Source organism: Ceratotherium simum, chromosome 9, assembly GCF_057802395.1.
Source record: "Ceratotherium simum simum isolate JZ-2026a chromosome 9, ASM5780239v1, whole genome shotgun sequence".
Lineage (NCBI taxonomy): Eukaryota > Metazoa > Chordata > Mammalia > Perissodactyla > Rhinocerotidae > Ceratotherium > Ceratotherium simum.
The window spans coordinates 67,288,742-67,301,100 of record NC_141908.1 but is presented as its reverse complement, the minus strand read 5'-3'; the positions used below and the strand labels follow the sequence as shown (position 1 = coordinate 67,301,100).

General features: G+C 35.5%; 1 protein-coding gene across 9 annotated transcripts in view; it reads right to left on the bottom strand.

Annotated features, from left to right (window-relative positions):
• Positions 1 to 12,359, bottom strand: part of PMS1 (PMS1 homolog 1, mismatch repair system component) — a 76,810-nt gene that overhangs the window by 25,592 nt on the left and 38,859 nt on the right. For all 9 annotated transcript variants that reach the window (XR_015553239.1, XM_087435480.1, XM_087435478.1 and 6 more), the window contains one exon: positions 4,039 to 4,155. Coding sequence is in view for 8 of the 9 variants with exons in the window: in XM_087435480.1 (XP_087291606.1) it covers positions 4,039 to 4,155 (117 nt within the window). In the remaining variant the exon portion in view is untranslated. The remainder of the gene's footprint in view (positions 1 to 4,038; positions 4,156 to 12,359) is intronic.

The window sequence follows — 12,359 nt, the reverse complement described above, 5'->3', positions numbered from 1 at the left end:
ATACTTCCTCTTTAATTTGATGCTGGTTTCTCTCCCTTTGCTTATCCCCTACAAATGATGATGGTTCCCCTGAGTTCCATCATTGGGCCCTTTTTTCTTGCTTTCTACCCTCCGAGTAATTTCATTCACATCTATAGACATACACCAATGATGCTATTTCTTGCACTTCCAAATGCTTACTATCTTCAACTAGCTGTCACAAAAATCTCAATCTCACCACATTCAAACCTTGATAAAATACTTCATCCCACTTCTAACCTGCCATCCAATTGGCCCCTGTATTCCTTTACCATGATAAAGAGCCCTGCCACTTACCGAATCTGTCAAACCCATCTCCTCCTCTACCCTGATAATGTTGAAGTAACTCTGGTCTCCTAACATTAGTCTTTCTCCTCTTTCAGTAAACCCCTAGAACACCATGGAGTTATGTTTCTAAAGTAATAATTTAAGTAATTTGGTCAGGATAGTGGAATAAATCACACAGAAACTCCATTCTCCTCTATCCCAACTACAAATATATAGCAGTGACAGATAAAATCAATTTTTACAATAATTTTGAAAGACCTAACCATTTAAAAATAAGACAAACATAAAGATGTTATGGACACAAAACATAACAGGGAGTGAAGGCTGAAGTCAAAAGCTCTATGTGCTCTAGATCATAAACCAGCTGTGTCAGTTGGAAATTAAATGCTGGTATGTAATAGGGATGGAAATGGGGTGAGAGGGGGCAACCACTAGCAGTTGGCAAACAACTTAAGATTGCTTTTGGCCAGGAATGAGAATGAGTCAAAGAAACTCATAAAGGACAACTCTCCTTACAAGCCCAGAAAGCATGGAATGGTGATGGGTAGCTGATGGCAACATAAATACAGTACCCATTTAGACACACAGTGCATTAAAGAAGAGGGGATTTGGTTAGATGATCACTCTCGCTAGAGAGACACTCAAAAATTTATCATTCTGATAGCCCATGGAACTGGAACTACTCAGCAATACGTGCTTTCCAAATTCCCCCACTCCTCCATGCAAAAAGAACCACATGAAGGTACAGCAAAAGTTTTGGTATCCATGACAGATTACCAGCAGCCCTTATGCAATTCTATCTCAAGAGAAAATAAAAAAATAAATGGGTAAGCATAGATCTGGCAACATACCTCAATACAGATCAGAGAAAAAAATTCCCAACTGCAAGACTGACTCATGTGATAGTCCCAGCCGTACCTGGAACCATAACCAGTCTAAGGTGGCACTGGGGTGTGTTGAAACTATTAAACAACTACTATTAACGGAGCTCTGAAAAACAGGACCTATGTCAGATCATGGCCATGCTCCAAGCATTATAGCTGGCCACAAAGGCTGGCCTGAATTGTTCCTCAGGCAGAGAGAACTCTTAACACATTAATTGAGCATAAGCTCCCATCCAAGACTCTAACAAAATGATAATAATTAAGAACTCAGTACTACAAAGAGAATAGGAGGGAAACTAGTAGCAGAAAGGAGATTTCAACAAACTATGAAAAAACGGAAGAGTAGAACAGAGTCTTCAGGATTACAGTCAGCAGACAAACAAGAACAACAAACAAATGAGTTCTTCTATAAAGAAACTGAATAAGGACAATCTCTCATGAACCAATTACAATTTAATTTTGTGCTAGAAAGAAAAAAAAAAGAGAAAAAGAAGAAGGAAAAAAATGGAGGGGAGAGAGAGAGATGAGTGAATTTCCTAGGGCAGTCAGTATGGGTGCAGTGGGTAGAGTAAGCCCCCATCCCATAACAGCACTTGTGATTCCCCCAGACTCCAGGAACAGGACCAAGATCTTGATTACTCAACACTCAAATGGAGCCTGACAGTCAACAAGCCCAGCCACAAACACTGAGTTCCCAATTAGACTTCTTATGCATGGGAAGAGAGAATGAGAGGAGAGGCTCAGAGGAAAAAGACTTGATAAGTAAAACAAAACTGATCTCTTAGGAAAAAGAGATAATTTAAGGAACAAATAATTTAAAAACAGAAACAAAAACTTAATATCTTCAGAGAGATTCAAGATTTTGTATCCAAAAAAAACAAGAAGTGGGGTGGGCCCGGTGGCACAGTGGTTAAGTGCGTGCGCTCCCCTGCAGTGGCCCAGGGTTCGCAGGTTTGGATCCCGGGAGCGCACCAACGCACCGATTATCAAGCCATGCTGTGGCGGCATCCCATATAAAGTAGAGGAAGATAGGCACAGATGTTAGCCCAGTGCCAGTCTTCCTCAGCAAAATAGAGGAGGATCAGCATCGGATGTTAGCTCAGGGCTAATCTTCCTCCCACACAAACAAAAAAAACCAATAAGAAGTTAAGAAAAAGCAATATAATTTAAAAATGCTTTTGGAAATTAAACATAATACTTTCAGAATAAAAAAAAATTCAGTAGAGGGGTAAAAGATAGCAGAGAGATCAAAAACTTACACAAAAGAAAAATTGGAAAATTCAGAAAAACAATGAGAAAAATAAGAGGAAGTCCTACTCAACAATAGTTTCATTAAAAAACAGAAATTATCAAAGTTATGACAGAGGGAAGTACATAACCCAAAGCTGAAACAGAAATCAGTCGTCAGATTCAAAAGGTATCACACCAAGTGCTCAGCATAACAAATAAATAATAAAAGACACACATCTAGACACATCCTTGCAAAACTGAAGAACAAAGATGAAGGACAGATCCTAACAACTTTCATATAGAAAAAAATATCACCTAGAAAGAAAGAATTGGAATGCATTAATCTTCTCATCAGCAACAATGGATGGTCAAAGATACTCAATGTCTTCAAAATTCTGAAGAAAAATTATTTTCAATCTAGAATTCTATGTGTACCAAACTACGAACAAGAGAAAGTGCAAATAAAGTCATTCTCAGACATCAAAATCTCTCTCTCCTGTCTCTTTCCTGTGGAAGTTACTTAAAGATGTATTATCAGAAAAACGAGAATGAATACCAAGAAAGAAGAAAGCATGAAATACAAAAAACAGTGGAAAAAAGCAGTAGTCCTATGAAAAGAAATCCCAGGATGAGTTGCGCATAACGCCTAACATGCAATCAATGCAAATAAGAAATAAATGGGTTCTAAGAACAATTACTTCAAAAAGAATGGGATGGATTACCAGTTTTAGCTAGAATAACTCACAGAGCTGGATTTTATTGCTGACATGATGAAGAAAGTTTCTTCACTTAAAGAAAAAAACTTTTGGAAACCCAGAAAAAGCAAAAAACTATATTAAGATAGCTCATACATAAAGCAAGAAAAACATGACAAATTTTGAGCAACTGATGGGAGAACAAAAAAGGAGATTCCATTTAATTGGGACAATAGGAATATTCTCATTTGTATGGCATAGAGACATAACACTGGATCTTTAGAGAAAAAATGTAATCCTAGCACAATACTTGGGTTTATAATGAAGATAATTTATAGGCATAATAATGTATACTCCATATAAGTTTTCAACTTTTTAGACTCAATCTTCAAACAAAAGATGGAAGACAACAAATGGTTACAGAAGAAAACAAGTTATTGAGCTTGATAACATAAGAGTAGAGCTGACATGACTGAGAGAGGAAAGGGCAAGCAGAAGTAAGAGTGGGAGTGTTAATAACTTCATCCAGTATTATAGGGACTCAAGAAGTTCCGTCTGAAGCTGCTAGATCAAGAAAAGGAACTGGGAGTATTTACTTAGGATGGGAAAGGGAAAACAAAGGTAAGAGAGCTCAACTCTTTTTCTTTCATGGTGAAAAGTAAATAGATGAGATCCTAAATTGAAAATTATTAAAAAAATTAACATAAGCACAATACTGAAAATTAAAAACAACAAACAGAAAAGATAAAAAAGGAAGCAGGGCTGGGGAGAGAGGTTTACTATAAGCTCTGTATTTTCTTTTTTACCTAATACAAATTTGATAAAAAAGAAAAACCTCTTGCCATCTCAACCCCCCAAAACGGAAATCCTTTAACAGTTTCATCGTTAAATTAGAATTTTTAAAGAACACTTTTGTTGTATACCTGAGATTCTTCTGAGTGGTACCGCACGGATTCCATATTGCCCATAACGCCAGTCCCCAGAACAGACATGAGAGCCATCTTATGATCTGATACTCTAGTTTTCTGCCAAATAACTGCCTAGGGACAAAATGACACAGACAACTTTTAATACAATTTAGATTTACTAAACTCAAGTATTTATACCATTTATTTCTATATTTAGCATTCATCCCCAGCTTCTATTTTCAGTATCATTTGGAAAAGATGCACGGGCTATAAAGTCCAACAGAACTCTGGTTCTGAATTTTAGTAGCTGCATATGTTACAGTGTACAATCTAGTTAACTTCCCTTAACCTCCATTTTCTCCTCTTTACAAGATGACTAAGAATATTTATCTTCCAGAGTTGTTGAAAGATGAAAATCTACATGTAGGCAAACACACAGGCTGGTGCCTGGCACAAAACAGTTTCATTAAATATTAATTCTCCTCCCTCTTTTAATCCTCAACTTCAGAGTACATACTTCAGAGTATATTTAAAACAAATTGTTACTCCAAGTAAGGTATTTTATTGAGGACGGACAGCTATGCTGTAAGATTTCTGTAAATAGTCCAACTGGTATAAAAATCTGGGATAATGCAGCTCTTTTAAAATTACCTTTGTAATTACCTTTGTAATTACCTTTTACATACAGAGAACTTAGAAAAAGCTAACTGAACCTCACAGACATAAAAGCCAAATAATGACCTTGGGTTTTTTTCACTGCAAGTTTGTAGTAGGGTAGTTTAAGAGAATCATGTTTCAGAGAGACTGGAACCAAGTTTGGCTGTGAAGTGCAAGATAGGTATGTATGATATATTGCAATTTCTTCAGTTAAAAAGGTCCAACTACAGTCAAATCTCTTGAGAAACCATCAATACAGACAAAATTCGTTCATTCAACAAATAGTCACTTAGCACCTCCTAAATCCTGAGGAAAATGTGTAAGGGGCCTGGGAGAAAACATCAACATTTAAGGGGCAGGCAGAGGAAGAAGAGGAGACTGAAAAGGAGTAGTCACAGAGGCAGGAAGAGCCACAGAAGAGTATGGTACACAGTAAGTAACAAGAAGTAGTCATATGCGCCCAAAGTCGAGAGATCAAGAACAGAGGTGTGGCCACAGGATTTAGCAATCAGGAGGGTGAGCACAGTTCTAGGGAGGTCGAGTAACCAAAGCCAAATTTGTGATTGGGTAGTGACTATAGGGAGAACACAGAAAAGTGAATCTAGACAGCTCTTTCGGAAAGTTTGGCTGCAAAGTGAAAGCACACAGAGCAATAACCGGAGGCAGGTGTGGATCGAAGGAGGGTCTTAATATGACACACTTGAATAGGAAGCAGTAAGGGAAAAATGGGTCTACAAACAAGTAGATTTGTAGATTCAATGGCTGGAGTTTGGGAAAGTTCCTCTTTGTTCTTTTTTTTTTTTTTCTGTAATGTAGATTATTTGTTGTGAGTGAAAAGACACTGATTTAAATATCTGATTGCAGAGAAGGTCTGAAAGAGAGAGACACTGTGACTGACTAGACCAAAGGATTCTGGCCAAACGAACTCCTTAACATGACCAGGAACCTATGTAGGCAGGAAGAAGTACTAACAATATCATGTATAATAAAATGAAAGGTAAATTACATGGATTCATGTTGTCCTCTAATTGGTATGTTAGGGGACAGTAGTGAAGGAACGTATTCTTCTGGACAAGGTGACAGTAATCATTCACTCTGCTTGTTGATCTGTTTCATCTATAAACCACTTTGTTTTCAGAATGTCAAAGACCAACCTCCTTGGGAAACAGAGATGGTGTAACAACTACTCAATAAATCAAATTATACAATACTTAGCATAACAAAAAAAACCTTTTAACTATTGCCAGGGTTTTATTAATACTAATCAAATAGGAGTTACAATTTATGAAGAACTTAACGAGGCACTACTATTCTAGAAACTACTGTTAATTTTCATAACCATTTCAAGTAGGTATTATCTCATTTTGCAGATGATGAAACTGAAGCTCAAAGAGATTGATTTACCCAAAGAAACACAGATAGAAGGTCACAGAACCATAATTTATACCCCAACCTTTCCGGCTCCAAACCTCTCACTGTTTTTACTTTGCTAACATCTCTCTCCTCTCTAGTCAAAGATAGAGTGAGTTAGGCCAACACCAGACCCTGACTGGGAGTTCTCCGAGTGTCTCTGACATGCATTTTCATGTATGATTACCCTCCATGGCTATGTAATATGCTATGTAACCTCCAATTAGCTTGAGGGTATTAATCATTTCTCAAAACGAAACTATTTTAATCTATTTGATTTAAAGATAAATAAGTTACCTTTAGAAGGGTAAGGAGTAAAATTGGGATCCCCAAATCAAACCAACCACACCAGAATAACAGAAGTCCAAAAAGATCAGAGCTACTATCCTAGTAGCATCCTAAAGTCAGAATATTTTTGAGAGTGCAGCTGTTGGTACCAAACTTAAACTTATTATGCACATCCTTATAACTAAGGATTTCTAAAAATCTAATAATTTTTATTCATTAATAGTCATATAAATACAGATGTGCAGCAATTAGTCCCAAAGTGCACAGCAAAATGAGAGAAATAGAAAAACAATTTACATATTGTTCTATCCTAAATTTCAACTTTTCACTATCTGTTGCTTTGAAAATGATCTGAATCAGAAAAAGGATATAAAGTACATGAAATCAAAGTAGAAAAATAAATTGTAAACAATTAAAAATTAAGATATAGGTTCAATGCATATATTTCTAAACACAAAATTATGACATTTTGGTAACTACATTTATACTTAAAGGACAATACACTAGACTATTTAAAATTGGAACTGCTCCAGGAAACATGGGATATAGAGTCAAATAAGTATTTTTAATCCTTAATTTCATCACATATTGTAATATATAAACACTTAGGACAAATTAAAATTTTTGGAGAAACTCATTTTGAACTTATTCAGAAAATATTTATTGAGCATTTACTTTGTACCAGGTTCCACGCTAAAAGCTGAGAACACAAAGATAAAAGGACAAGGTTCTGGTTCTCAAGGAACTAAAAATACAAAGGGAAAGCAAGGTATTAAATAATTATAATACATTTTATGAAAAGTGCTATTACAAAACACAATGGGAGCACTGTAGAAGAAACCTAAGTCTACTTCACAGAGCGGTGAGACCTGAAAGAAGGAGTTTGGCACTCACAAATCATGGGAAGGGCATTTTGTGACAGACAGAAGAGCACGTGAAAGGCACGAAAGCAGAGAGGATATGCCTTGCTGGAGACGAAGCTGGACAGAAAGATAGGAGCAAGATCATGAATGACCTAGCATATCATGCCAAGAAATTTATAGTTTCTCTTACAGGCAATGCAGAGTCACTGAAGAAATCTAACTGGGAAAATGCCATGATCAGATATGGATGTTAGAAAGAGATCTTTGAAACCTTGAGGACATTATGCTAACTGACTGAGAAAGATAAATACTGTATGATATCACTTATATGCGGAATCTAAAGACAAACTCGTAGAAATAGAGAGTAAAATGGTGGTTACCAGGGGATGGAGGTTGGGAGGATAGAACAGATGTTGTTTAAGGGTACAAACTTGCAACGAGTAGCAAATAAGTCCTAGAGATCTAATGCATGGTACAGTGAACATAAATAATATTTATTAAAATCATCAAACTTGCTAGGAGACTAGAATTTCATTATTCTAACCCCTAAAAAAGTGAAAATTACATAATGTGACAGAGGTGCTAATTATTGCTACAATGGTAATCATATTACAATATATAAATGTATCAAATTAATATGTTGGGGGCCGGCTCCGTGGCTTAGTGGTTAAGTGCGTGCGCTCTGATGCTGGCGGCCCGGGTTCAGATCCCGGGCACGCCCCAAGGCACCACTTCTCCGTCCAACGCGAGGCCGAGTCCCACGTACAGCAACTAGAAGGATGTGAACCTATGACATACAACTATCTACTGGGGCTTTGGGGGGAAAAAATGAATAAATAAAATCTTTAAAAAAAAAAAATTAATATGTTGTACACTTTAAATTAACAGAATGTTATATGTCAACTATATTTCAATTAAAAAAGAAAGATCTTTGGCAAAAATGATTCAGTGAGAATTGAAACTAGAGCAATATGAATTTTTTAACAATGTGATTGTATTAATCCAACTCACAAATTCTTGATGTTTCCTGAGAACATGCAAAATGGATGAAGTGCACATTCACAAAATATTCCCATAGGCACTGAGGATTGTGTGCAATTCTTGGCACACCAGCTGTAATGCTACCACTTTCTCTCCCACTCACAAACATACAGTGGAATGCAAGTCAGCGAAAGAGACATTTACAGGATTATCCTCTAACTTTTTTTAAGGTAAAACATTTGCAAACTTCGGTACTTTACTAATATTAACACTGTGGCTGAGAATCACTGGACTGGGTAATAGAACCAGGCACACTGGTAAAAAGGAACGAGAACAGAGGGATGGACTAAAGGATGTGAAATAGACTTGATGTGACCTGGTGACTGACTGCATGTGGAGACGAAGAAAAGAAGAATCAGGAACATAATTGAGTTCCTGGTACCAAGAACAGTGTCAGGTACTCAGTAGGGCCCGATAAACACTAATTTGTTGAAGGAGTGAGCAAATGAATATATTTTTCTAGAGAAAAGTAACCCCAGTGGAGTTGAAAACTAGCTCTTTGTTTTTAAAGATTAAGATTGCTGGTTGTCATATCACTACATGGGTTAGCAATTATGTCTTTGTCTACTACTTTACTTTAGGAAATCCAAAGCCAACTTTGCTTTCTTTTTTTTAATATAATAGTTTTATTGAGATATAATTCATACACCATACAATTCACCCATTTTAAGTGTACAATTCAATGGTTTTTAGTATATTTATAGAGTTGTGCAACTATCACCACAATCTAATTTTAGAACAATTTTATCACTACAAAAAGAAACCCTATCCCCATTAGCAGTCACTCCCCATTTTCCCCCACCTTCACCCTAGGCAATCACTACTTTACCTTCTGTCTCTCTAAATTTGCCTACTTTGAGTGTTTCACATAAATGGAATCCTACAACACATAGCCTTTTGTGAATGGCTTCTTTCACCTAGCATAATGTTTTCAAGGTTTATCCATGTTGCATCAGAACCTTATTACTTTTTTTAATGGCTAAATAAGATTCCATTGTATGGATAGACATTCAAATTATCCTTTCATTGGATGATAGATGTTTCGGTTGCTTCCAGTTTTTGGCTATTATGAATAATGCTGCTATGGACATTCATGTATAAGTTTTTGTGTGGACACACGTTTTCATTCCTCTGGGTATATACGCAGGAGTGGAACTGCTGGGTAATAGGGTAATTCTGTTTATTTTTTGAGGAACTGCCAGACTGTAATCTTTGTGTTTCGTGTGTCTGTGTGTGTGTGTGTGAGAAAAGACAAAGTAGTGCTGGCTTCTGCTATTATGGCTATTATTTTAAGCTAGCCAGTAACTGGTGATTTAAGGGACAATACGTAAAGTAACAGAAAATAGGTAAGGTTCTGAATAACCTGCAACTGTATGGGAATGAAATGTCCCCTGCTTCATACTTTCCATATCACAAGTTACTTTTAACAAGGAATAGTTGAGCAATAAAAACCTATTCACAAAACGTTTATAAGGCTATGCTGGCTCTCTGACACTGACATGCATATTCATAAAATATATTTAAAATAGTCAAGAAAATATTTCAAGAAAATGAATGTTTCAAAATTGTGTGATACTTATATAATGTAAACAGCATATTGTTTTATTTTAGTCTGTATTAGAGTGATGCCTCAGGTGACGCCTAAGATATAAATCTTAGCTGCTGATTAACGCAAAGATGCTATCTCACTGCCTGACCTGCTGAACAGCTAGGATAGAGAACTGCAAAAAGATCACTTGAGAAAACAGGTTTTAAAAAAGCTGTGAAACATGAGAACCATTAAATGTGAATTTTTTTTTTTTTAAGTAAATACTGCTAGTAGTTCTGGAGCATTATTTCACATTAGGCAATTATTGCATCAGATCAAGGGGGCTAATTTAGGAGCATTTTCTAAACTAGTTACAGCTGGGCTAGCAATAAATGCTAAAGAGGTCTGCCAACAAGTTAAATCTTCACTATTACTTAGGCAATTAAGATTTATTTTCAAAACAGGATCCATTATTAAAGAACTAAACAATAAAAAGGGATAATTAAAAATTAAAGATCTAGAAGAAACTGAATTTTTAAATATTACATTTTCTACAACAAATAGTTTATAGTTTGCTTTCCCTACCGTTTCATCAATCCTACATTATTTTCTAAAACAGAGATTTTCTTTTCACTTCCTCAAGTTTTTCATATATTTTGCCCTTAGGCTAAAAGCTTAAGATGTGCTAAAAATACACACACATATCCCCATATACTTTCTATCTAGGTCACACAAGTTGGAGCATCTGGATGTGCCAAGTAAGAATCTGACTCTAGTCAGTATGATGACAGTGCAAAACTCCTCAATCAAAAATATATTATTACATGCACACCATGTAATTGATTAAAGTTAGCCAAATATATCTTGCCACTGTTCCTACTTCATTGACATATACTATTTGAAGGAAATGAAGTTAGATGAGAATACTCAGTACTTAATTAGTAAACCTCAGGTGTGCAGGCAATCTGTGATAACGGCAAAAAGGAGGCTGCACACAGATGATGCACAATTAAGTAAAATTACAACGCTAATAATAGTAAGACTACCTGAGCAAAGGTGACCCCTTTTAGAATATGAAATAAAAAGTATACATATTGGCTTAGAGTGCAACTAAACTTCGTGCAAATTTATATGCACAGATGTACTAAGCAGTTCACATCCAAATTTCTTACAAGTCAGAAGTTTTAACTATTTCCCAGGTCTTGCAAGTTGATATAACTGGATCTGTATCTATTAGCTCTTCCTGGATATATATTTGTACTGACTCTGGTTCAGAAAAGGGCAGGGACACAAACACAATATAAGAAAAGGCAATTTTTCCCCATACTGGCAATATGACAACAATACCAGCTATAGAAACTTATCACTAAGACATTGCTAAAAGTTTTGAATTCAGTATAAAATTATGGATTATTCCATCACAATATCAATACTATTGTTAAAAGAACATCACATTCTATTAACATAATAAGCATTAATATGATTTTATTTTTGCTAATAAGCAGCCTCAGATTGTAAAAAAGGATTCTATCTTGGTAGAAAATCCTAGCAAGTGCAATTAGGCAAAAAAAAGAAATAAAAATAGAAAAAAAGAAGTAAAATTGTCCCTGTTTGCAGATGACATGATTCTATACAAAGAAAACTCTACAGACTCCATTAAAAAAAAAAATACTGTTAGAACTAATAAAGAAATTCAGTAAAGTTGCAGGATACAAAATCAACATACAAAAATCAGTTGCATTTCTATATACTAATAATAAAGTATCTGGAAAGAAAATTAGAAAAACAATTCCACTTACAATAGCACCAAAAAGAATAAAATACCTAGGAATAAATTTAACTAAGGAGGTGAAAGACTTGTATACTGAAAACTACAAAGCATTGATGAAAGAAATTAAAGACGACACAAACAAATGGAAAGGCATACTGTGTTCATAGACTAGAAGACTTAATATTGTTAAAATATCCATACTAACGAAGGTGATCTACAGATTCAGTGCAATCCCCATTAAAAATCCCAATGGCATTCTTCACAGAAATAGAAAAAAACAACTCTAAAACTCATATGGAACCACAAAAAACCATGAATAACCAAATCAATCCTGAGAAAGAAGAACAAAGCTGAAGACATCACACTTCCTAATTTAAAAAATATTACAAAGCTACAGTAATCAAAACAGTATGGTACTGGCATAAAGACAGACATAAAGATAAATGGAACAGCATAGAGAGACCAGAAATAAATCCATGCATATATGTATGGTCAATTGACATCTGACAAGGGTGCCAAGAATACACAATGGGGAAAGGACAGTCTCTTCAACAAATAGTGCTGGGAAAACTGGATATACACATGCAAAAGAATGAAATTGGACCTTTACCTTATATCATACACAAAAATCAATTCAAAGTGGATTAAAGACTTAACTATAAGACCTGAAACTGTCAAACTCCTAGAAGAGAACATAAAAGCTTCATGACACTGGTCTTGGCAATGATTTCTTAGATATAATATGAAAGGCACAAGCAACAAAAGAAAAAAACAGATA